The following is a 27,175-nucleotide window of genomic DNA, read 5'->3' on the forward strand; positions in this document are numbered from 1 at the left end:
GTCTTGATCTGGGTAATTATTACAAACTGTCATTTTTATATAGAAAAATAACCACACAATTTTCAGTGGTGGAGGGAGTAATTGAATCTCTATGCATCTAAATATCCTTGCCAGTTCACATTGTGATTTTGTTATTCAGCAATGTGTTTTCTAATACTAGACAGACAACGTAAATGGGGGTTTGACCTCTAGTGAAGTAGTACTTTGTCTTAGCCCAATATAATGCTGGATATAAAAAGGGACCTTTTCTGAAAGAGAATGTGATCCTTCCCTACTCATTGCACAGGGGTGAGCTTTAAAGCTAAGTTTACCCTGTTTTCTTGATAAAGTAGTCGCTTGCTTTTTCATCTGTCTTTCTCAATTTTCTACCCCAACACAGAAGTATATCCAAGAAGCCAGGAATCTGGGCAGCACTATTCGGCAGCCCAAACTGTCTAACCTCTCTCCATCAGTAATTGCACAAACAAACTGGAAGTTTGTAGAAGGCTTGTTGAAGGAATGCCGAAATAAGGTAATAAAATAATTCTGTTCTCTTGCACCTCATATCTGTCCTTATGGTCCATTTCATGGCCAATATGCTTGAACCCCCCATCTGCCGACATCTGTTTCTGTGTTATCCCTATATAGATTTTTGCATGGTAATGAGGTGTTCATGAAGAGGTAACATATTTATAGATTCTGCAAGGAGTAGAAACTTTATCAAGCAGATATATATGTATGATCAAGAATGTAAAATGATGGACAGAGATTGAATATTCTGATGGGCCTTTATCACTCTGCTGCCCATGTCTGTTACAGGATGTTTCAGTTATCACTAATGAGATTGTACTATTTCAACAAGAGTGAATACTCCAAAAGAGGAGATTGTGATTAAAATGCAGGAACTTTTCTCATAACTAAAGGAAGTGAGTTAAGAAACTTCTGAAATGTAAGATTTCAAGAACTTAAATTCGGCAATAGTTTGTAGACATGCTTCACCAGTATATATTTAGCAGAACACTAATCTGAACTAAATGTTAATGTTTATACAGATACAGTAAAGAGAGTAATTGTCAAATAGACACATTCTTGCCTTAAGTCAGTGGAGGTAATACAGTAATTGTATGCAACTTCTTGTAAAATCATGTTAAATATGTGCATCTGCTTCTGATTTCAAGCAGTTTTTGGTACATATGAAACTATCCAAATAATCCGCTTCACTAACAGAGGCATATGACAGTGAAAATCTTTGAAGATCACCTTGGCTCTTTCTCTGTGGGAATGCAACTCTAGTCAATGTAGTGAGCCTGCTGTTAGCAGAGACAGAAATTACCAACTTGTAGTTCTTTGCCACAACTAAGATGGTACATATCTGCCTAAGGATACATTGCTTATTTGAGAGTTACTCTAGAATAGCAACAAGGATGAAAAGTGTGTAAGAGATGAGCATAAATTATTCCCTGGACACTTTTCCCCCCAGGTACCTATATGATGAATATATTCTGACTGGGAGACTACTTTTTAAGAGTTGGTGAGAGTTTTGTTGACCAGCATGAATTTGTGCAGGTTTAGGAGAATGTAGTTCATGGGAAAACTTGATAGATGCACTGCAGAATGGATTTGATTTAAATGCAAATACTCTGACAGTAGGGTCTCGCAGGAATGTCACATCCCCTCAACACTTTTGCATGTTCACCTCCCCTGGGAGGAGGTGGACATATAGTACTGCTCCCAGTCAGCACTTACCAGGCTTAAAAGAACACCCAAGAATATGCTGCAGGCCTCCAGCTTGTTAATGTATGGCCTGCTCTTCTCTTTGTTGGGGCTGCTCTGTGGAGGTTTATGTGCCCGTTAGAAAGATGAAGAGGCTGAAAGGTGATAACCATGATGCTGCCATGACTTGAAAAACAGGGATTAAAAAAAAGTGGTTCTGCAGTAGCCTCAGAAATACTACATAGGCCCAGTTATTCTGCCAAGTCTTTGCTGTCGTGTGCTTCCTTGTTGGTTATATTTACAACTGTAATTTAAAATTATAGAATCATAGGATCATTTACATTCTATGATTTTAAATATGTAAGTGATCTTGGAAATTCCTGCAGAAAGAATTAACTTTCCTTTGCTTTGTCCTTTTTTAGACCAAGAGGATGTTGGTTGAAAAAATGGGTCGAGAAGCTGTGGAGCTAGGTCATGGTGAAGTGAATATCACAGGTGTAGAAGAAAACACCCTGATAGCCAGTCTGTGTGACCTCTTAGAAAGGATATGGAGCCATGGTCTGCAAGTCAAACAGGTGAGGATCTTCCTCTCTGCACTTTCAGAGGATGCCTTTTGTTTGTATATAATCATGTTAAAATATTTGTATGTACGTCCCCTCAGCCTTTTTTTATGTCAGTTACTGTTCCCTTGTCTGTCTCAAATGTTTGTGCTGGGGTATGTGCAAGAGCACATACAAATGTGTTCCACAGATGATTTCTTGGAAGACTTTCTTTCCATTTGACCTGGGTCTTTTGTTTAATTTGTGGGTTTTGATGTTTTGTTTTTTTTTTTTAACAGGAAGACAAATAAAACTGTTTGTTGTTAATGCTTTTGTTAATGAAGCTGTAGAGGCTATAGGGCAGCATTTGCTTAAGGTATCACTGGGATATGGTATGGGGAATTTGTTTTCATGAAGGGTAACTTAGTTTTGAAGAGTAAGACTCTTGCTATTTTGGTTCTTCCAAAATGATGTAGGGGTAGTTAAGTGATGTTTACAAGATCGCTAGTTAGAGGTGTTGTTTTTCATATGAAGTTAATAATTGTTTGTTCTGCTCTTCCATTTGGAGTTTGGAAGGCCTTTATCCTTTCCTCCTCCTCTGTGCAAAGGAATAGCAAGGACAGTGAAGATGGTAACTGTTTAAAAACGAATGTGCAGAATAAGTGTACATAATCCAGACAACTGTAATTCAGTATCTCTGTTCCCAGTACCCAAGTGCCAGTGTTTAAGTCTACTCTCCCTCAAACTATATAGCAGTTCTCTATGTGAAGATTTATCATGTGATTTTCTCCCTTCCCTCTTGTATATCACTTAGGATAGAAGCTGTACTGCTTTCGTCTTAGAAGACAGAGCATCAGTATACTCTGCTTCAACTCAGATTTGGGCCTTTCAGACCACCAGACGGCCAACCCTACATAAGGTTAATGTTTTGGATTGATTGCAGATGTTGGCAAGCAGTGCTGAATGGTGGAATAAATAGAGTGGTGGAATATAATAGAGGCCTGATGAGGGAAGTGCAGTGCATCTCATATTGTGATCCACATTTAAAAAAAGTAAAAGCACCAACATATCTCTGCGTGCTGTCTATGGCCTTTATTAAATATGCAAAAGCCTGCTGTTTTATACATCAATTTTACTTTATTTTTCAATAATGAGCCAAGGAAGACTCTTCTTTCTCAGTTGGCAATAGTAATGAGGATGACTTTCCTTCCACCAGTCCCTGCTTTTACCTCTTCCCTGCTGATGAACCCTGATAGTCTTACACTAGCTGCCTACTGATTTTTTCACATATAAAGTGAATCCCCACCTTCTTTTGCCCAGAGCAATGCAGGAGGATTGTCGTGTGTAGGGTCTAATGACTTAAGTAGTCTGAACTTTCAGAAGGCCTTGGTTATTCCCTTGTCCATGCTCTGTCCCACTGCTTTCCTTAGGCTGTCTTCCTTTCCCTTATAGATAAACCTTGCATCATCATTGCTATTTGGTGAAGTTAAAGGAGAGTAACATGATGGTAAAAGAAGCAGGCAGATACATACTGCATGAGTTCTTACATTCATTGTGATCGTTGACATCTGTTTGCTGCAGGATCTTTTGTTTGCTGATTCATGTAATCTTTTGCATTTCTCCTTGCCTTGGCAGCTAATTGCTGAACACTAGACTATGTGTGCATGTGTTTGTTTTTTGAGAAAAATGCCATTTTGGATATAACTATTCCCTGGTTGATATTTTTTATCTTTTGTAAGTCTTGAAATTTTGGCTCTCCATGCTGGATCTGTCAGGTACACACGAGACATTGAGCTTCTCTGGATTATTTTTTCTATATTTTCACCACTGAATGCATGTTTGTAGTAGATTTCTCTCAAAACAGATGTTACAGACACTCCAGGCTTTATCTTCTGGAAGCATGCCACTTCTGGAATAATCCATCATGGTCATTCGCTCTTCATGTCAACTGTAGTGACAGATTTTTTTAAAGATAGTTTTAAAAGAAAAAAAAATTCAGAGTTGAACCATAGTTGGTGCACCTCTGGGAAGGAACTTACGTGGTTTTAGATGACATTTCATGGTACTGAATTGACAACTGTTGCTTTGCAGTCATGCTTTCTTCTGCACAAAGTTGTAAACAAAAATATGACTTTACAATGTGACTACTTTTCTGAAATGGTGAATTGCTAAATCTTTATGAGGATTTCAGGTTAATAATTTAGGAAGATAAGTAATACTAATTAATTTGCTCTGCAATTAATTCCAATTAAGGTGCTGGAGAGCTCCTGTTCAATTACTACTGCCTTTTTGTGGTTTTGCAAGCTTTTGGCTTATCATAGGGAATATTTTAGGATGAATCCAAGAATCTTTTTTTGTTTGCCAACAAAAGATTTCCTCACACTCTGCTTGAAGCCACCAGAGGTTTAAGAAAGCAATATAATGAGCAAGGTGCACCTTTTCATATCAGTCGACAGATTTACCTTGGCCTAAATAACACCTCCTAAATTCTAAATTTACATGGGTTTTATAATGTATGGGGAATTCTTGCTTATAAGCTTTAATTGTCCTGCTCATGTTTTTAGTTGTCTTACTGTGTTTGTGATTGTCCAAGTCCTTTGCCTGATGAATTTGAGGGGGTTCTCTTGAGGTTCTAAAAATTGACAGAATGCATCTGTAGCCCTACATTACTCTGATCGGATGCACAAGACTTGATCTGGATAGAAGGTGGTTTTCTCAGGCTGACTCTGTGTCTCTTGTCATTTCACTTGCTGAAGAGACAAGGAGGGAAAGACACGTAGACTTCTGGTGTAGAACTCTATTTGCATATAATATTTTACAAGACTTTAAATGCTTTTTTTGCCATGTCGATGAACAATGAGGAATGAAGTTCAATTGCTTTTTTCTAGTTAACAGAATTATTAGAATGCTGGTAGTTTCTCTGTTTTTTTCTTTCTCAGTCTCTTTACAGCTCCAGAGCATCTCCAACTTGTGTCTCATTTTTGTTTTTTACCAGTGATTTTATAGGGAGAAACATATTTAAAGCAAGTTTTTGTTATGGCTGATACTTTCAGTGATGATTTAAACTTTAAAAATTCCTACTAAACTTTAACTAATATGTTTTATTCAATTTTAGGGAAAGTCTGCTTTGTGGTCTCATCTGTTACACTACCTAGAAAACAGACAGAGGAAAACTACATCAGGCAGCTTCAGTACCTCAGGTAATAAAAAAAAAGATGATAAAAACCAATGAGTAAGAGCTGCCTACAGATTTGCACTGTGCAGAGATTGCTTCTATGGAAATATCCTTCACTGGGTATAACTGAATCAAGTATTCTGTCGGCTATAGAGTTAATAGGGACCCGGTGTGTTGTTTTAATACATTTTGTGAAAAATAAGCTTGTTTTGATTGAGCCCAGTTGTTTGAGTCTAGTATCTGCCTATTGCAGTAGTCAGATAAGCTTTCAAAGACAGACTTTACAATGGATTGATACAATATACCATCTTCCATATGATGTCACTGCGTGACATACAAAGCAGATTATATTAGAGACGGGTGTGGAAAACAAGTGTAAGCATATAAAATTCTGCTGTACATCCTGAAGTTTTACATTCCCTCCTGAAAAGGAAAATGAACACTATACTTATTGCTTAAAACAAGACAACATTTATAAAAATACAAAAACCACGGAAGAAACATTTTTGTTCTATCAAGTCTTGCAATAAAGTAATATTGCACCTAAGAGCCACTGATAATCTATTTCTAAGGTTATAAATCATTACTTCTTGTGTCATATGGGAGCTTAGGGTATCACTTTGGAGAATTTGAGGCAGGAGGTGGGTCCCTTTTGTTTTTTTTGAAGTTGCTATGGGAAAAAAGGCTGAGCATTTGAAAAGTGATAAGGTCTCCTAAATGTTGCTTGGTGCATGATTTTTTGCATATTATACTGAAGTTACAGTCAGTTTTATGCTTTCTAACTTGGGATTGAGGGCAGAGGTTATATTTAATACACAGCTTGATTCTAGAGTGGAATTTTAAAGATAAGAGCAATAATATTGTTGAAAAAAACAAGAATGTGCCGTTTAAAAAACAAGCAGTTGTGTTACAGGAGTGTGCAAAGTGACAGATGCATATGATGCATAGTGTACTGAGTAAAAGCCGTTGAACATGGTTTTCTTCTCCACAATGCTGATCAGTTTCACCAAGTAGAAAGGAAATAGAGTAGTCTTTAGAAAATAATACTCGATTAATATGTCTCATGCTATTTGATGTCATACCAATTTCAACTGAATCTAAGCTCATTAGTGTGTTAATTCTTATCTGCATAGCCGTCTGGGTAGTGTATTAGATTTGAAGGAAAATATGCCACAATATCTTCTCAAAGCAGCGAGTCACGAATAACTCAAGAATGCAAGTTGGTGTTTATTCACCTTTTTTTATATTGATTTTAACATCTTTAGCTAAATTTCCACTACTAAGAAATTCTCTTCTTCTGAATCTAGGAATACTTCTTGATACAGAAAGGAGAAAGTCTGATACCAGTCCAGCCATGTCACCTCTTAGAATCTCTCTCATCCAGGATATGAGGTGAGTTTAAACTATTAAAACCAACATTGAAACCCCATGAGATTTGCATACTTGTTTCTGTGTCTAATGGGTGCTATACAGAAGAGTCTGTGATTGATACTGCAGGAGGAGAGTGTGGGGAAGGAACCTGTTGAACTGTTTGAAAGTATATAGTGCAACCCTTTCATAAATGTGTTTCATGCTGAGGAGATTTTATATAGTCACAGATACCAGCTTGTAAAAATACCCTGACACAGTTTTCATCCTTTTAAAGTATTCTGTATTGTTTTATTTCCACAGAGATGTGATTGTAGTGTATGTGATTCCCCAGTCATTGCGAAGTTAGTTGCGTAGCTCTGAGCTCATTCTTTCTTCTCAGTGAAGAAAGCAGTTTAAAGAACTTGTTTGACCTAAAGAATGAGTTTATCTAACATTGAGTACTGTAGTGTGAACAAAACTGTAGCTTCTGCTCAGCGCCTTTCCTTACTAGTGTCAATTTTTTCAGTTCATACCAATTGTGCCTTGCATGCAACCGAAGTTACTACTGAGCATGCAAAGACACTATTTAATTTTCCAAAGCATTCAGCCATAAATATTGCAGCAATGAGGTCCAGAATGACTCTTATATCATGAGGAATTGGGCCTTCTTTAGAATTTGGTAAATAGTGCACTGCATTGCAGGTATTTCTTTTTCAAGCTCTTATTCTTTCTGAGATAGATATGCAAGGAGTTTAGATAGTGCTGAATATGAGGGTGATCATATGTCTTTTTCCAATAATTTGCTTGATATTTTGCATTCTTGGCAACTTTTCTTTTTCAGCCTAGCTTGGTTCAAAAGAACTGTCACACATTGAAAATCCTGGGCAGTGTGTTTTGGTTTTTTTTTTCCCCTCAGGCATATCCAGAACATTAGTGAGATCAAAACTGATGTTGGCAAGGCCAGAGCCTGGGTTCGTCTCTCTATGGAAAAGAAGTTGCTCTCTAGACATCTAAAACAGCTGCTTTCAGAACATGAACTCACAAAGTAAGATGGTTTATCTTGGGTAAAGCTTTAAAAAATTAAAACCTGTTTTGACTTAAAAACATCCAAAGTGCCTATTCTTTCATCTGTTTAGCAGTGAGCAAAAGGAATAGAACAAACTAGCCTTCCAACTGTGTCTGTACCTGTATATGAGCTATTTGGGAATTATGATTCAATGCTGGTGTTCTTCAGACACAGAATCAGTTCTGTCAGTGTAGACTGTGACTTTTGAGGTGAAATCTTTAAAAAATGCTGTGGATTAAATGAAATAGGATGTAAGTCCAAATGACAGTACTTTCATAAGCCAAGCTCTTTATCTTGGCCCCTCTTCTGTACTGGGATATTTTGTTTCCTAGGATTGTTTGTGTGGTTTTTTTAGTGCATGGCAAAGTGCAGCTTCAGTCCTGGTTGCAGTTCTGCCATGATACGAAGAGCATAAAGGCACATTAGATGTATTTTTGTGATTCTAGTTAGTGTGACTCAGTGATTGTTCCTTAGCTTCTAAATTCTGTCTCCAAATTTGAGACATTCTTGTAACTGTTTTCAGTGCTGTGTAAAATAATGTAGATAAACCACACTAGAAGTTGATTTTAAGAGAGCAAATGGAGAACATGCAGTACCTTGAAGGTGACTAGGAAAGCTGTTCTGATCAATTCTTGCATCTTGTTTTGAAGCAATAAACTCAAGATGAGATCTGATAATCTTTCTTAATCTTGAATCTAGATCTTTCAGAGCATTGCTGTTCTCATCTCTGGATCAAACTGATAGTATCTCAGTCCTCTCATACACAGTTAAGGTTTTGCATTTATAGCCTGCTTAAGAATATAAGGCAAATTGCTTTCATAATAGTCAAATATTTCTACTAAGAACCTTTTTTTTGGTTGTTTTTATTACTTCTAAACATTTCAAAATATGTGACTTTCAGTTCTTTGTATATGAACTCAAAACAAAATTATGAAAAGACCAAATATTGAGGCCCAAAACACTCTTTAAAGAGTAATTGTACTATAAGAAGAAAATGGGAAAAGTATATAAAGTATGAGGGGGATGGGGATGTGAGTGAAAACCTGTAGAGTTCCAAATACTGCTGACTTAAGCTCTGTCAAACATAGTCTGTGCTTCTTGTAAGTATGCATCTTGAAGGGTAAAGGGAGAAATGTTCAGCACAAGGATGTCTTCACTTGGTGACATGCAGAGCCCTTGTACGTTATCTTATCCTTGTAAACATAAAACAATCTGTTGTAAATAGTTGCACAAATCAGAGTACAGGCCATGTTTAGTACTAATTGTTTTAGGAATAATAATTTGAGTTCTATTTAGTGTAGCCTTTGCAAAAAAAAGTATTACTAGTAAGCTTGGATGTACTGTTCACTGTGTGGAAATTAAAGATTCTCTTGTATGAATCCTAGGAATTTTTATCAGCTTTATTCAAACACCTCTTTCTGGAGACAGCTTAACCTATGCTGTCTACTGTTGCTTTCCTCTTCCCCCATTCACACTGCCTTCCAATAAATGTCTTCTTTCCCTCAGTCTCCCCTGAACCTCAATTGCTAATTATTTGAGATTTGTCTTGTATGGAATTAGGTTGGACTTTCTGATGAAGCTGTGGCCTTCCAACTGTGAACAAGAAAAATCAGGAGGACAGGATGGAGACAGCTAATAAATCTACCTGTATCTCTAAGGTTAAACTTCCCCAGTGAAGTCAACAGTACAGATCAGGTTAAATTCAGCAGTGCTTGTCTCATGTGGAACATATACTGTGAGAGGACTTTCCATACACCACCACCCTCTATAGCCATTCAAAGGAAGGAAAGAAAACCCCATCTCTCCTAATAGTCACTGATACACTCTGTCAGACAGATTCTGATTCTCTGGAACAGAGTGAGACAGCAGCAAAAAAATGTTTAAAATTAAAGTGACAAGCAAAGGAACAACTTGCATAGAATGACAAATTCTTTGTAATCATGTATGCTTTGTGCTGCCTATTTAGATATCGTACATAAAGAAAGATGTTCTAGGCAGTATGGATCTAAGTGTGCTCTGGTTTGGCCTTTGTTTTGTTTTACAGGAAGCAGTGCCAAATTCAGTGAGGCACTAAAAGTAATTGTGCGACTTCTGCCATTTTACAGTTAACATGGTTGTGTGTTGTACTTTTTTGAAGCAACTGTTAGTCATTCTAGTTAACCCATTCTCTCTACTTGGCATTTGCTAAAAAATATAAGAAAACTTTAACACATTTGGTTTCTTTCTAGTGTGCAAAGGGACTATAGTTAGTGAACAGAAGGAAATCACATAGCTTTACTTTGCACAAGTAAATTGAGAAATGTGACACACTTTGGAATGACAGGACAGCACATAGCCTTTGGGACAGGCTGCCTAAACATGCGGTTCAGATTGCGCAAACAAAACATGGACACTGTGACCCATGAGACCTTTGTGGGTTTGCTACTTCTGTGGCTTCAGACAGGTTATGTTGATGTAGGGCTCTGTGTCTTTATTTCCATTGAACATTTCCTGTCAATCTCTATTGTTACAGTTGTTATGTAAGTGAGAATATGTGCGTGTTAATCATCATTGTTTTGTTTTACCAATTTCTGGCTTGTGAATTACTTGCTGACTATTTTGTAATTGATCTGAAACTGAGGGGAGTTGCCAGGATGTCCTCCTGGCAGGAACAGCCTATCTTTGGCTGTGTCAGCATTTCTAAAACCTAATTCACACATTCATGATGTTCTGAATATTCCTTCAGTGTCAGTTGGATTTTGATGCATCTTGACATGCTCTTCTTTTATAGTCATTCACCAACATTGATGGTATTTATTGGTTGCATGATTGACAAAAATAGTGGTGATTGCTATGAAGAAGTGAGGAACTTTAAAGAGTGTTTTCCGGTCAAAATTTGCCCTTGAAAAGGTTGAAATTGTAAATCCTTTTTGAGGTTTCTCAATTGCAAGTCTTGCAGTGTTAAATTCTCTAATGTGTTTTAGTAATTTCAATAAAGTACATAAGATTGTTTCCATTTACAGTGCATTCTTCTGCATAAGCATTGGTATCTATACTAGTGAGAGAGGCTACTGAGATACATCTTTTGGTGTTTCCACTTAAAAGAAGTTGCAGTTTTGTGCTGTGTTGCAGTCTTAGCAGAGTTTGCAACACCCTAGAAGTGAGCAGGAAAACTTTAGGCCATTTTTGCATGCTTATAGCTTTGGTTATGTCAGGAAATCTGTACTGTCAACACTGAAGCTATTCCCCAGCTTAGTGTGTGGGTGATTGTAGACTTGGGTTATCACCGTAACCTAGCACAAGCAGATAGCCCCAGTATTTTCCCTAATGTCCTTTGAAAACCATCTTCAAATTGTCTTGTATCGTGTGCCAGAGGACTCTTCCATGACACCATCTACTTGGAAGTAATTTAGGAAGACTCTCTTTTCTTCAGTTCTGTCATTTTACCTGGCCAAAAGAAGTGAGAGAATTTCTTCCAAGAAAGTACAAAATTTCTCTTTCCATACTTTGGAGTGGCTTTTTGGGGTTGGAGAAGACCCTTAGACCACTCCACAACTTGCTTTTGGGAGGTAGAAAATAGTGTAAAGTACAGGACTAGTGCACTTGGGAGACTTTAGACTTGCAGAGTGTTGACATACCTTCACAGATGAAATACTGTTGGCTCTATCAGTATCATTTGTAATCTCTTGCACATTCTTCATAGTTTACCTAATAAATATGCACAATAGAAAACATTTCACTGAAAGCATCTTGTTACTATGACAGATTATTTGTTTTACTTTCTCAGAAAACTCTACAAGCGTTATGCATTCCTCCGCTGTGATGATGAGAAAGAACAATTCTTATATCATCTCCTGTCATTCAATGCTGTTGATTACTTCTGCTTTACCAATGTTTTCACAACAATCTGTAAGTATTTGTTTTCCCCGGAACTCTGCTTTCTGGATTTGGTTGAATCCTTATCCAAAAAGCTGCAAAGCTTTGAGCAATGTGCCTTCATGTAATTGTTCTGCTTTCCTCCTGGCATCCATCTGTGTATGCTCTATCACTGTTTCCATGATCGTCTCTGGTGGGTAGTAGTGTCTGTCTCTGTGACACTGAAGGCTTTTGTTTGTAACTTGCTAAATTACACAGCTCAGGCCTTTTAGTTAGGGGAGAGTTCTCAACAGAAATTTTTGTGGTGGGCTTGTTTGCATCATGCCAAACAAGACCGGTATGGCTTGTTCATTATTGAGATAAGAATATTAACACATGCTAGAAATGGAAAAGAAAAAAAAATGTCCCCTTTTTCATACTCAGCCTATTTTGCTGCATCTCTGGCTCTGAGTGTGAGATGAGTGAAATGCCCATTGAAGGCTGCATTAGAACTCTGAACACATTGGTGTACCTGTTTTTTTTTCTTCTCTTTTTTATAAAGGATACCCTAGAGAAACTTGTAACCTGTTGTTGCCAATGCTTAGATGTGTTCCAGAGTTCTCATGTATTTGTGTGCCTGCTGCCACAAGACCTCACTAGTGGGGCAGACTGGGGAAAGACCTTAGCAAGGCTTATAAAATTGGGGGTGAGGCTGTGTGAAAAGACTCCATTGGCTTCATAGTGGGGAGCTACCTTTGATGGTATATTGTGATCCATATTTGTGTTTATGAAAGACAAAGCAAGCAAATGTCTGAGCAAAATAGTTTTTGATCTTGTGGGCAAGCTCTGGCCAGTTCTAAAATCTGGTCTGCTGGATGCAGTTAAATTGTCACTCACTTTAAGACTATCAGCACAGAAAATTAAAAGGGAAACATTTTAATTAATTCTTAAATGTTATAAGCATCAAGGAAGTCCACCACCAAATGCTTTCTTGAGGGCATTGACAGCCGGAGGAGACATTGAGGGAGAAATGCACTAAACACCTCAGCCAAAAAGCTCTGACTGTAATCCATTTATGCACTATAAAAGAGAGGCAGATCGCCAAGAAACACAGTGGCCATTCAGATCATTGAATTTTGTTATAACAGTTTGGTTAATGAGGGGCTGTGCATGAAATGCTAGGTGACTGAGGAACACATGTGTGCCTCCAGAGCCAGAGAAGAGACTGTAACTCAGGTGATACTCTGTAGAATTAGTCACTGGTAAACCAGGGGCCAGAAAACGTGTGTGGTGCCAGTTAGAGGGGAAAAAAATAAAAGTTGTTCTTTTTAAAATCAAGAAGTCTTACAGTTGCCATAACTAAGAGCAACATGGTACAGAGAACCTTGCGGCATTATAATGTACTTTCACTGAATTTGTTCATCCAGAGTAGTGAATGGTGCTACAAATAAGCCCTGCAGACAAAGACCTGGGTTAGTAATTAAGTGGGAATTGGTGTTAGTTGTGTAGTGTGCATACATGCACACATGAAAGCAGGCAGTTAGGGATTGAGCTTTGAGTTGCATGCTGAGCTACAATGCAGTCCTGGATACATGAATATCCTGACTTTACTTCCTTGTGTTTATGCTGGGGACAAGTAACCATCTTCATGTCATGTTTTGAGGCTAATAAATGAAAAATTGCTCAACCCATATGAAGGCATTATTCCATTCATATTCCTCTTTTCACTTGACAGTGTTTTGCTGTCAGCCCTGCTTCTTAATGACTGCTATGTGTACGCTTCCTGATTGTCAATCGGTGCTTAGTGTGCAAGTGTTAGCATGATTAAATAGCAGCTCTGATGTTGATTTAATATTTCATGGTACTGCAGTATTATTTGATGACTTATCTTTTCCTCCTCTCTTCAATAAAGACGTTACATAATTATTCTCCTTCATTTTTAAAGTGTTACTTCTTGTGTTCACAGTGATACCATACCATATATTGATTGTTCCCAGCAAGAAACTTGGTGGTTCAATGTTTACAGCCAATCCTTGGATCTGTATCTCAGGAGAACTGGGTGAAACAGGGGTCCTGCAGATTCCCAGGAATATATTAGAAATGACTTTTGAGGTTTGTATTGCTTGAGACAAAAAAATGCTTTGGATGTCCTGTTTGTTCCATTTTCAATTCTCTCCTTGCTGTACCATCTTCCCTTATGTTTCATATCTCTAGTCTATGTGGCAAGTTGCAAATACTTTGTGTACCTGTACATACATAGCAAGTGTAATCTAATAACAATGACTGACAAATCCTTAGTGCGAGGATGGACAAGACTAACTTTATGTTACAACTTTGTGCTGTAATGGTGGGAGGTATTATATCCTCTGCTATTGGAAGCAAAGAAGTGATTCTGCTCTGATTTTTGTGTGTATGCACACATTGGGTAAAATTTAACTGAAAAATAATTTAACTGATGTTCTGTCTGCTTATCAAAATAGCATTTAACAAAACAAGGAAAACAAACAAATAAAGCAACCTAAAAAGGCTAGAATCAATCATGCATTCAGAAAAGAACCACCACATTTCTGCTACCCTGTCTGAGCATGTTCTCTAATAGTTTATTCTTCCAACGTACTTCTCTCTTTCAGTTTACTCTGACAAACTCTTTGTTTAATTTGCAGTGCCAGAACCTGGGAAAGCTGACCACAGTGCAAATAGGACATGATAATTCAGGGCTGTATGCCAAGTGGCTAGTGGAATATGTTATGGTCAGAAATGAAATAACAGGGCATACTTACAAGTAAGTATCATCCTGACCTTTCATGTTGGGTAAGTAGAATATCTGCAGGGAGCTGGCACAGTAGAGCTTGTTTGATTGGAAATGTCTTATCTCCTGGGACTGTGTCTACAGTTGCCACTGCCTCAAGGCATAGAAAGATCATTTGGCTTCTGACATTAAACAAGTTGTGATTCTTAGAAAATTAAACAGAGTTTTCAGTTTGCAGAGGCTCATGTCTAGTCTCAAAATATTGGTGGAGGAGATGAGTTGACTGTTGCACATCTTAAAAATAATCTGCCTTTAGTCCAAGGAAGAAATAGCAAGATGGAACTTTCTCCTTACCAAGTAAGGGTGGTGTTTTATATGAAGGCTGAGTGCTCTAGTTGTTCTAATGAGACCTTTGGAAACAAGCTGAAACACAGGGCTTAAGAGTGTTAGAAACCTTCCTTTGCATAGTGAAAGTAAATGAAATGGATTTACAGTAAGAATTACAGTTTTTTATGGTAGATTCAACATGGTTTATTGCCCTGTCCTTTATTTAGGGAAACTGTCAGCTCACGCTGATGACTGATTGGTGACTAAGTCCACTCATGTGTAAGTCAGCACAGGTGTATTTCGCCACCTATCTATAGTGTGTAGTGGGTCTTCCTGTTGTACCCCTATTTCCTCTGCAACCCTCAAATCATTTGCTACACACAGGAAACAAGAGAAAATCTGCCACTGTTTGCTTTACAGATCACAGTGTGACATTTAGCTCATGTGAAACTGAAAAGCTGTTTTACTTTTGCTCCCTCTGCTGGTAAAAGCCAAACCCAAGACTCTTACTGGATGAGGGAAGTGTTTGTAATAACTGGACTAGCAGAATTTGGGGTTTATGCAACTGCTGTCAAAAGTCTTCAGCATGGAATTGAGTCTGGATTGAAGACCTCAATCTATATGTCTCCTTTGTATTCCTAGGTTTCCCTGTGGAAGATGGCTTGGAAAGGGAATGGATGATGGCAGCTTAGAGAGGATCCTGGTGGGAGAGTTGCTGACTTCCCACACTGAGGTTGATGAGCGGCAATGTCGAACCCCTCCTTTGCAGCAGTCACCAAGCATGATAAGAAGATTTGTCACTATATCACCAAACAATAAGCCAAGTGAGTGGTGGGGGATGCCTTGTCTGCTACTGTCCTGCATTGCTGCCTGAGGAGAGCTGCTTGCAAACAGAACTGTAGGTTTTCTCATATTTTAGAACTGAAGCTTGGAGAGGACATGTACAATTCATATGTAGTTAGCCCAACCCTATGCTCAAAGTCCATCTAGCTTCACAATGACAGTCCTGAGCAACCTGTTCTAGGTATTGAAGTTTTGAACGCCCCCAAGGATGAAAGGAAGATGTCTCTGGACACCTGGTCCAGTGCTTAGTTGCCCTAGTGGTGTTTTCTGTAGTCTTATCCTTCATCTGTGGAATAAATGCTATGGAAGAAGGTAGAAATTTGCTGTCCTGTCTCTATCCATCGTGAATGAAAAAGCTTGCTTATGGTTTCTGTTCAAGGACTTCACTTTTCTACTGAGGTCACTGTTCTGGGGTTGTCTTATTAGTGCTAGATCAGGTGGTTCCTTTGCTCCCAAGCATGCTTGGGTTTACAGTGAGACTGTCATAGGAAGCATTTCCAGGATGGCCAGATTTGGTGACCTCAATTAAAGCAGAGCTCTGGGCCCTCGTCTGAAAAGTTACATTATATGTTAAAAACCCTTTCTACCTGTTGTTGTGTTGAAAAACCCAATGTTAACTTTGATATCAAACCACCTCCGTTTCTACCTCCTTCAGAACAAATAAAAGTAGAATTGGTTTTTTATTACCCACAGTCCAGCACCTTTTTACTAACAGCACAAGTTATGCTGGTCCATGCTCCTCTTTTTTGTGTTATGCCTTATCCCTCATGCACAGGTACAATTTCTAAAACTGTTACAGAGTGACTGGATATGTTTTTCTATTTTGCAGAGTTAAATACTGGTCAGATACAAGAAGCTATTGGTGAAGCTGTCAATGGTATTGTCAAGCATTTCCACAAGCCAGAGAAAGAGGTGAGGAGTTGTTGCCTGCATGGTGCCACTTCTGTCTTAAAACTCTTATTAGTAAGCACTGGAGAATAGGTAACAGAAAAAAACCCTTTAACTGAAGGAACAGACACCTGTTTGAAAATTCCCTTAGTGGAGCAACGGTGAGATATTGAGAGTACACTGTTGTAACAGTACATGCTCCAATACCTCAGTTTTGCTGCTAACTGCAGCATTCTGTTAATATAAATGTTAACACTCTGGTATTGGAAATTGTGTTGTTAGTAAAAATCTGTCAAGCATTCCACCTGTACCCCTGTTATGAGTGTTGCCTCCTGTTTAGTTTGTTCTGGATTAACTGACATTTTACATCTACACTGAGTACTGAGTAGATTTGTTTTTAATGCCTGTTTTGCATCACCTTTGCTACTTAAAAACACTTCTAAAGGGAAATAAATGTGTTTGTTTTCTGTGTGTGCTTGGCAGAGAGGCAGTCTGACGCTGTTGTTGTGTGGAGAAAGTGGACTTGTTTCAGCTCTTGAACAAGTGTTTCAGCATGGATTTAAATCACCAAGACTCTTCAAAAACGTCTTCATTTGGGACTTCTTAGGTAAGTTGGAGGAAGACATAGCAGAGCCTTTCTACATCTCTGAAATATATCCGTGTTCCTTGTCATTGCCACCGTATCTCAGCTGGTGGGAACAGCGTACTTCTTGGAGACATCTTGGCAGCAGAATCTCCATAGAGCTCTTACCTCTTCATACTGTTGAAAGGTTGACTCTGTACTTAATAGAATAACAGGGCTTTTTTCTTTCTAGCAGTAATAATGTGAAACAAACTTTCTTAGTGAGGAAGAGTTACTTAAATAAGGTGGTGAATTGACATATGATAATTTGGTTCTTAGTTGAGCATAATAAAAATAGTAAAATCCCACTTTCAAGAGATTGAGCTGCCTTACAAAGCACAACAGATGAGTCTGGTGCTATTGGTACTAACAGGACATTGTAATAAAGGGGTTATAAATCTATGTTTTTCACATGCTGGTCTAGATCCTTTGACATAGAGTTGGATAAATCAACCAAGCACACAAACACCTTTTAGAAAAATGATTCTTTTTAATTGTGTTTCTATGGTTGGAGTAGGTAATTTGACATCACTTTCCTCTTCATAATTTTACTGTGGCATCTGAAAAATCAGTAGATAGATTTTTTAGTACCATTCAGAAAGAAGTGGAATCTCAGTTTTGCACATGGAGAACACAGGACTGAATAAAAGAGCAAAAGCCAATGCCTAAATGTAGTCATTCAGGAAACTTTGAATCTAGGTCTTTCAACTTTAACTGTCCCCTTCATGATGCAAATGGTCTGATTTGTCAGTGGTCCAATATGAGCATCAGGATTTGTAAGCAGGGACAGCGTTATACTGAGATGGTATTAAATTTAATCACCTAAATTTGAAAGTCATAGTGCATAATTATGCTATTGCAAGCACAGGAGAATGGTATTTCACATATTTTTGTCACTACTGTATGCACTGATGAAACTTCATTATCTCCCTCCATTCTTTTAAGAAAAAGCACAAACATACTATGAGACCCTTGAGCAGAATGAGATGGTCCCAGAAGAGAACTGGCAGACAAGAGCCAGGAATTTCTGTCGCTTCATCACTGCTATCAACAACACTCCTAGAAACATTGGGAAGGATGGCAAATTTCAGATGCTGGTCTGTCTTGGAGCCAGGTATAAAGAAACTTCTTTATTATTATTGTTGATGTTATTTTTAACTGATATTTTTATAATATGAAAAGGATGTTACATATCACAGAATCATATTAGTAAGATAAAATCACACAACTGCTGGATTGGGAAGTTTGACTACTACTTACACAGTTCTTTGATGTAACTAAAGAAGGATCAAGTGAACCATGCCCTGACTGAGCTCCTAGGCATGTGAAGTGTGGAAGATCTGAGATAGAAACTCAAGTATCCCAAAGAGCTGAACAACTGAATCAGGAGAGAAAGATAGTAGTCTGGTTTATGACTAGCCTCCCTCTCATGTACATCTGGTAATGTCATATAATCAATCATAAAATGGTTTGAGTTGGAAGGGACCTTAAAGGTCCAATCTTCCTGCCACAAGCAGGGACACCTTCCACTACAGTAGACTGCTCCAAGCCCCATCCAACCTGGCCTTGAATGCTGCCAGGGATGGGGCAGCCACAGCAGCCTGTGCCAGTATCTCAGCACTCTCACAGAGAACTTCCTCCTAACATCTAATCTAAATTTTCCCTTTTTTGGTTTAAAGCCATTTCCCCTTGTCGTATCACTACAGACCCGTGTAAAAAGTCCTCTGACTTTCCTATAGGCCCATTTAGGGACTTGAAGGCTGCTATAGGGTCTCCCCAGAGCCTTCTCTTCTCCAGGCTGAAAAACCCCAACTCTCTCAGCCTGTCTTCACAGGAGAGGTGCTCCAGTCCCTAACTATCTTTGTGTCCCTCTTCTGGACTTGATAAAAAAGAGGCATACCCAGAAGACAGAAACAGAAAACCATCCATCAGTGAGGCTTCTCCAGTTAATGACTGGGTGAATTCACCAGCCTCCACCTACTCTCTGGTTCTTCTTGTTGTAGGAGATAGGTAGGAGAGAAGCTGGAACAATCTAGAAGCCCCTTGGCCAAAGGCAGTGGAGCGGGAGGCTAGTGACTTTGGTTTGGGCCACCTTGGGCCTTCCAGGCCTCCTGTGAGTCATACTTTTTGATGTGAGGGGTGAAAAGTACAGAGACACGTCTCTCATGGATGCTCCCTACTTAAATGAGTTCCACAGATGGTTACTCCCTCTTTCCCGTTTTGTAAATTGTGCAGAGAAGATGATAGATCTTTTTATAAGGCCAAAAATAAAAATCATGTCAGTAAAAGAGAGAAATTAACTTGGTTTTACTTTTATTTCCAAACTGCCAATTGCCACTTTGTCAGAGACCACCTTTTGCATCAGTGGATCGCCCTGCTTGCAGACTGCCCAATCACAGCACAGATGTATGAAGACATAGCACTGATTAAGGATCATACCCTTGTGAACTCTTTGATTCGAGTGCTGCAGACCTTGCAGGAGTTCAACATCACGCTGGAGGCATCTCTTGTCAAAGGAATCGATATTTGACTTCTTGTCCCACAGGAAAAAACTGTCTTTAAAAAAAAAAAGAACAAGGAGTGAAAAGAAGCAACAAGGAGTGAATCTTGTTAGTATGCAAAAGTTCTGTCTGCCAGTACATTGTATCGTGAACTTGTTCATGGCCCTAAAATGCAACTTTGACTTTTCTTGAAGGAAACTCCAAAAATAGTACAGGCAAATGGATAGAAGCTGTAAACTCAATGTAAAAAAGAGGATTTTGGTATAAATCTATTTTAGAGTTTATTTGCTGATTTGCTTTTTACACACTTTCATGTGAAAGAGATAGAGATGAGTATTGTGCAGCTTATTTTAAAGCTGCAGTATTTCCTTGCCATAGAAAATGTGCAGTGAGCCTTTCAGCATTCTGTGAACTTGCCTTCAGATACGCTGTATGTCATAGATCCCAATGTATACACTCCATTTCTGCTGAGAAGGTCATTCTATAGTTTTTAAACTAATATTTTATATATTAACATTATTACCAATGTTTGATTTTTAACATACTGGGTCAAGTTTCGCTGCAAGGGAACTACAAATCTGATGTGTGCTTTTTTTTAATAGCTCCAAAGCACCAATTTGTCAACAAATGGGTTTTTTTTTTTCCTTTATTTTTGTTGTCAGTATTATTTTTAGTGAAATCCAGGAGACTGAACCATGAAATGTGCAGAGATCAAAGTAATATTTTTCATATTGGTACGTAATTGCACAGAAGAAATGAAGCGTGTTTTTTAACTGATGGTTTTTTATTTATTTAACCTGTCATTGTGGTTTGTAAGTTTGTCTTTAAAAAAAGTCTTCTATGATATAACTGGCTATATTATGTTGCAATTCAGAATTTATAGTGCAGCCCACTTAAATGAAAAACCTAGAATAACTGTTATAACACAAAAACGTTTCCACCGGAACCAGCCTTTTGAAGTTTGGCGTATAGTTGCTGCTGGTAATTCTCTTAACTGCTAATAAAAAGGAACATGAGTTCCCCAAGTGCCAGGTGACTAAAAGTGTTTATACCCCTACCTATTAAATAATAATGGTATACCTTACTAACAAATAGAAGGATTTCGTAACTCTTCTGAAAAGACACCGAGTAGTAAGGTTTTTCCTTTTGAATGAATATGTCTTGGGTCCTGTTGTCATAGTCTGCTTTATTTGGGGTGCATTTGTTTTTAGCAGAGAGAGAGCTTTGGGCCTCTTCTACAATAAAACACAAACATTTTGAAAGCTGAGTTTATTGGAGATCTGGAACTTGGCACATGCCTAAAGACATCTTTGTTCATTTTGATCCTCTGATAAAAATCTCTTTGAAATGAAGATGTAACTTAAGAGCAGGCTGATTTATCAGTGTCACAAATTGCTGTACAGAAATTCAGGGCTATGTATTTAAGAGGTCTCCACTGTATAAACTTATCTCAGTATTGTCTCTTTTGAGAAGCAGAGTCTGAGTTTTTCCATTCATACCATGTTGTAGCACCTTTTCTTTACCTACAGCTTAGTCACATCTTGTGAGAGTTTTATTTCCATAATTTAAAAGTATAGTACATGTATTAAATTTTTGACTGTTTTTACTTTTGTCCTATTTATTTCATTATTAAACTCAGAAGTTCCTTTGTCACTACTTATCAGAGCAAGGTTCTTTTTTTGATTTCACAGTAGCATTAGGAAGATGCAAGGGCAATGTCCAAGCCACTCTTCATGCTGTATGGGTGTGAATTCTTTCAGTCTGGAGCCTACAAAAGCATTTCACAGAAGTATTTTGTGTGTGCACGTTTGGTTTTCTTGATTTTTGGTTTTTTTTGACAGCTTTGAAAAGGCAAAAATAAAACAGATTTACTTTATTCTAACATGTTATGTATTCAACTTAATATGTTGGGATAACTTTACACTTGCTCCAGGTTGCTTGTTTATGTATTAATAATAGCAAAAAAAAAAAATACAGTGCATCCACCTATATTTAAGACAGCTTTACTAGACCTGTATGTTTCACAGGGAATATGCCTACATAAGAAAGGAGGCTAAAGTAATGATTTTGACCATAACAGATTAGTTAAAACAGATCCTGTTAAAACCATCTCTCATAGTATTGAGTATGGATTAATTTTATCTTACTTGAGATAATTAACTCTGAATTAAAGTTCTGGTTTTATTCCTTTTTTTGCACAAGTTCACCTAGTGTGACATGATACCAGTGGTCTAATAGTGTTGCTTTGTTGTGGATTTCCTTGGCCTCATTATGACAGTTGGGATGGACACAAGCCAGGGTTTGCTGGTTCTTTGGCTGGCAAGTGAGGATAAAGCTGTCCATCAGTGACGACACCCTATGTGCTAGCTGTGCAGATGCAAAAGGAAGATGCAGAGGTCATCTCCCCAGCTCCTCAGTTATTTTACTTTCACTGAAAAGACTACTCTGAGATAGACCGTTACTCCTTCACTCATGGAGGTCTGTGTTTAATCCTATCAGGAGTCAAAGCACGTTTTGTTATGAACTTCCAAGTCTGGAAGGGTTTGCTCCACTGAAGGACCAGTAGAAGGTTCTGAAATGCAGAAGAAAGTGTCATCTTTATTGGATCCAGAGGCCACCAAGGAAGACTGAGGTAGTTGATACAGCTGTGCAGTAGCCTGTGCTAGGGTTTTGGGAAATTTAATAATAATCCAGTCTCCAGTGTTCACCACAAACTGACCTACTTCTATCATTGATGTAGACAGAAGGCCCTAGATAGGAGACATCAGGCCCTAGAATGAGGTTAGGACCCAGCGTTTGCTATTTCCGTGCCATTCTGCTGAACTGTGGATGGCTGACAAATGGTGCCGTTAGCATCTTTAACTACATTTTGTAAAATCCATCTCCCTTTTTAAAACTTTCATTGCAATTTTTTTGTTCAAAAATAAACTATGAAATAATGAAATTGCAACTTTTATTTTTTTTGTTACTCTTCTAAAATAAGGGAGCCAGTTTGGTGGGTGCAGGTTAATGTGGCTGTGCTGTTTTGTTGTTTGGGGTTTTTTTTTGGTAACAGTTAATGACAAAATGGAATTTACTTTTTTTTTTTACAGCATACGTGCATTCTGTATATAGTGATTAAAAATAAGTAGTTTGTAATGCAGTAAATGTCTAGTGCTAAATTGGCCAAACATGTTTACAGGCTGATACCTGATTTGAGGAAAAAAACCTCAGGCTATCACCTATCAATTAATTCTGCTTCTTTGATTAATGCTGTCAGACTTGATACACTTTATACAAAAAGAAAATGCAAATTAATAAAACTTGATTTAAATGTAATGAAATACTATGATGATAAGTTTATACAAAAAAAAAAAAGCCTTTACCTGCCATAAATGTAACCATCTCATTAGCTGAAGACTAATCCACAACTTTTTCTGTTACAAAGAGTACTTTTCAAATTGTTCAAATGGGACCTACTAGTTGGATGTTCCATATTTTTGAAGCATTTTGAATTGAAGAATATGTCAAGATTTATGCAGTGAAACTATTCAGAGTCAGCTTTTTTTATATGTCGTCAAATGATTTTTGTCCATAGTGCAAGATACTACAGAATACTTGAAAATACTTGAAGGTATTGTACACATACTTCACATCTTTGTAGTTCTTTATTTTATACGTAGAGTCTGGCTGTTAAACTAAGATAAAGCATCAATACCTTATAAACTATATATTTTACTACATGGGGAGATCACTGGCTTGTTTTTTTTAAGGGCGGGCATTGACGTTTACATTTTAATGACAAAACCAGGTACTGTTTTCCTTCTTTATTTTTCCTGTGGCATTTCAATGCATTGGACATTAAATGTGAATTGGATATACGAAACAGTTCTACAGGTGTAGCTGAATTGCAATAAAATTTGTCTTCTAACACAAGAAATAGCATGAATGTGCTATTTTCAAAAGCCTCTTATTCTAATTTGGCTAACCATCTTTTTTTCTTTGCCTGACTGCAGGTATGTATAACTTTTCAGTATCTGATTTCAGGAGACATTTTTTAGTACAGTTTAGTATCTGAACTGTTCAACTACATACCTACCTCCCTCCCAGCAGCAGTGTAGGCTTCTCGCAAGCTGTCGGTCAGACTGCCATCAGTGGAAGAGATACCTACTGTGTGATCAGGGAATGGGGAGAACAGGAAAGCAAAGGGACTAATGCAGATCTTGGCAAGTGCCTGTGAGTATGCACACACGTATGTGCTGCCATTTTTCACCTAACTTAAAGCAACTTCTAATCCTAATTTGATGGAGGTCTTAAATTTTTTTGTTCTGAAAAATATGGTTAGTCGCTTCCATGCACCATGTACGTGCCCTTTCTCTTTATGGGAGAGGATCCATACAGAGAAGCAAGAATTGTTATAAATGTAACTGTCTTCAGGGAGAAGATAGTGCTGTCCTCCATCTCTGAGGTTCTGACAACATCTGTGGCACATGTGTGCCCAAGCAGTACTGCCTATCTTGCCCATTTCCTACCTTTTTTTTGCTTTGCTCAGAGCAAGATCTAACTTGACAGATAGTCCCAACAGTGGAATTATTGGGTAGAGCGATTGTACTGGCACAGAGACAAAAGTGTGATTCCTTCCCTCTCCATTCTTTCCCCTTTTGAATTATACTGATGTAGTGGAGCCCTGTGTAATCTTGGTTCATTAGATAATGTGCTTCTTATCTCACCTTGAAACTGGTTCTGCCTGCCTTACTGTATATTAGATCTAGTTTTTAGATTTGAGTGGAGCAGTAAACAAACGGGAGCACAGCTCGACTGTGATCATGCTTGGGTAACTTTTCTGCTGCCTGTGTCCTGAAAGTTTATGTCATTTGTGTGAGAAGTGGGGAGATGAAGTCACTTTTACCTCCTGCTACATCCAAAATGCACTGTCCTGGATATCCCTGCTTGATATCCCAAAGTCCCTTCTGCCCTAAGTCACTGATTCTGTGGTTCCTCCCCACATGTGATGACAGGAACAGGTAAGAAGGCTGAATACCACTTCCCCCATGTTGTCTGGTTTCTGCTATTCCTTAGCATAGTGCCTGTTAAAAAGAGCTCATCCCTCAGGTGCACTTTTTTCCTGTGGTTTTAGGGAGCTGCCCTCTCTTTTGTCAGCTATAACTGGAGAGACTTCCTTATTCTTCTGCCCTGCATGTTAACAATGCTGTGACAAATTTCTGTTTTGAAGCTGACAAGTACAGAAGGTAATTTTCTCAGCCTGGGAACAGTGGTTCCAGTTAGGGCTACTCTGAAGTCGGTGGCGCTCACTCTGTATCAAACTCTATGAGACCATAATTGGATGTTTTATACCATCAGGGAGGACACAGAAGGGGAGAAGTTTCATTGTTATTTAGAGGTGTCTCTGCTTCCTTCACCTCTCTTTGTTTCTCCCCACACCCTGGTCTGTGGTAGAGGATTTTTTTAAGCAAAGCAAAATTACAAGTGTTAAGATCTCTCTTGGGAGTCTTCCTTGAACTGGCAGCAGTTCTGCACTACTGAGTGATGATGTCATCCCATGGGCTCACTGCAGAGATGTTGAGAGGGTGAACTCAGTGTGCCCTGTGCTTGGATGAGGTGGCCTGAGCCTTGGACAGGTTTCACGGGCTGCAGTTGTGAACTCAGTTCCTGCTACCAGGCATGCTGCACTCATGTGAGATGCCAAACCTGCCTCTCTTGGAAACTGAGACCATTTGAATACCGTAGGCTTGTTAGACCTGCTGCTTTCTAATTCCTTTGCAGGGCACTATGGTGATGGACATGGAGCAGGCCTGGATGGACTTGTGAGGTAAGCACAACTTCAGGAATACATTCACTTCATCGCAGGTGGCCTCAAATATTTCAGACATTCTGCAAGAGGAAGGGACAAAAAGAACAGGAACCTTGGTGAGCAAAATGTGTTGTGCAACTGCTGGATTCACAGAACTTTTCCAAATGGCAGGTCTGAGGGGAGTTTATAGAAGGTGATGCTTCTTAACATCTTATTAGGCAAGGATTGTCTGTTAACTGGTCCAAACACATGGGTCTAGAAATGTTATTATTTGTTGTAATGATGACTTAGGTGTCACAAAGATACAAGTGTCAGAGAGCTGCACCAAGCAGATCTTTTGACTAAAAGTTATTTCATATAGCAAAAATGTCTCCTTTTTACCTATTAACTCAAGATGTATATCCATTAATAGAATGTACTGTATGCAGTCCTGCAATAAACAGGAACTTTTTGGCTTCATGTCAGTGACAGTGGCATTTTAAGATGTAGATCCTACAATATTTAAAATGTCTCTGATGGATCTGATGTTTGTTTCAGGGAAGTTTTTCTAGCAGTGGCATAAAAAGACTTAGACAAGGAGTATGAATTATGTGAGAGGGTCTTTTAGACTCCTTGTGACCAGAGGGGAACCCCGTAGTTCCTCTCTGTGAGATAAACTGTGTGCAAGTCCTGCTCCCAAGGAAAGCAAAAACTGAAATGCTGATTGCTGAAGACACATTATTTTATGTAAAACTCCACAATCTAATTGGTAGCTTGGAAAAATCCTGGATACTCATATGGAAAGTGTAAGCACAAGTTTTTGAGTAGTTCGTTTCAAAGGAAAACAATTGTTCAAAACCTAGTGTATATGTACGAGGATGAGTAAGACTTGAAGCTGCAGCTCTGAGACGTGTGTTAATTATTTGGAATAATTAAATATTTGAAAGTGTTTCCTCACTTGTCTGTCTTCCCCTTTCTCTTTTTTATTCTGGCATCTTCCCATCTTCCCCCTGCTTCTGCAATTGTTTTCAGCTTCTGATGCAAGCACTCATTATGCATGCTCAGTGTGCTAAATTTTGGGTCAATATGATGCACTGCTGCTTAGCCTAGCAGACTCACTGCTTCTCACTGCATTAAAGCACAAATGAAATGGCAGTCTAGATGTCTTCAAATAACATTTGCTTATCACAAAATCAAATAATGACATGTAACAAGGATTATGAAGCAGTTTCTATCCCAAATTCAGACAAAGTATGCGGATCAGGAGGCCAGGTGCAGAGTTTCTGGAGCAGTTTTTACATCCAGCTGCTCTGTGGCAGCTTAGTCTGGTCTCTCTGTGTGAGGCAACTTTGAGTGATACTTAAGGTGTAGGGCAGGGAGGAGTTGGGAATCTTATCAGTATGAAAGAGTTCCTTTGTAGCAGCAATGTTGTGCTTCTGGGGTCCAAAGAGATCTGACTGTTAGCAGGAGGAAGTTCTACATTTTGCAGGGTATTGGAAGTAGTGCACACATGGGTACAGCTGGAGAAAGCACACTAGTTTTCTGACATGCAGCCTTTCTTTAAACATATATCAGACAAACCTCTGTCTCCCCAAAGCATCTGTGAAATGTAACTGAATGGGACTCTGGTCCATGCAACTGAGAAAATTCAGTTTGAGACTGAAATGCTTTATCTAGATGAGCAAAAGCTTTGCTGTTGGTTTTTTTTTTTTTTGCATCAGTAGGTACAATGTGTGCAGATATCCTGTTTGCATATACTTCTTGCAGGTATTTATGAGTAGCTATTTTACCCCCTAAAACTTTGTGATTTTAATTTAAT

The 27,175-nt window shown here is 38.4% G+C and overlaps 1 protein-coding gene across 2 annotated transcripts in view; it reads left to right on the top strand.

The window, feature by feature from the left end:
- The window catches only part of DENND5A (DENN domain containing 5A), a 67,678-nt gene extending 45,148 nt beyond the window's left edge, over positions 1 to 22,530 (top strand). The window contains exons 11-24 of one of the 2 annotated variants that reach the window (XM_061999297.1): positions 380 to 511; positions 2,115 to 2,267; positions 3,046 to 3,150; positions 5,347 to 5,431; positions 6,714 to 6,798; positions 7,673 to 7,801; positions 11,589 to 11,710; positions 13,623 to 13,768; positions 14,320 to 14,438; positions 15,375 to 15,556; positions 16,405 to 16,487; positions 16,947 to 17,070; positions 18,031 to 18,199; positions 19,432 to 22,530. In XM_061999297.1, the coding sequence (XP_061855281.1) occupies positions 380 to 511; positions 2,115 to 2,267; positions 3,046 to 3,150; positions 5,347 to 5,431; positions 6,714 to 6,798; positions 7,673 to 7,801; positions 11,589 to 11,710; positions 13,623 to 13,768; positions 14,320 to 14,438; positions 15,375 to 15,556; positions 16,405 to 16,487; positions 16,947 to 17,070; positions 18,031 to 18,199; positions 19,432 to 19,615 (1,818 nt within the window). In that variant the 3' untranslated portion in view covers positions 19,616 to 22,530. The remainder of the gene's footprint in view (positions 1 to 379; positions 512 to 2,114; positions 2,268 to 3,045; positions 3,151 to 5,346; positions 5,432 to 6,713; positions 6,799 to 7,672; positions 7,802 to 11,588; positions 11,711 to 13,622; positions 13,769 to 14,319; positions 14,439 to 15,374; positions 15,557 to 16,404; positions 16,488 to 16,946; positions 17,071 to 18,030; positions 18,200 to 19,431) is intronic. The other variant, XM_061999296.1, reaches the window with a different exon arrangement.
- The last annotated feature ends 4,645 nt before the right edge of the window (positions 22,531 to 27,175 follow it).

Source organism: Colius striatus, chromosome 7, assembly GCF_028858725.1.
Source record: "Colius striatus isolate bColStr4 chromosome 7, bColStr4.1.hap1, whole genome shotgun sequence".
Lineage (NCBI taxonomy): Eukaryota > Metazoa > Chordata > Aves > Coliiformes > Coliidae > Colius > Colius striatus.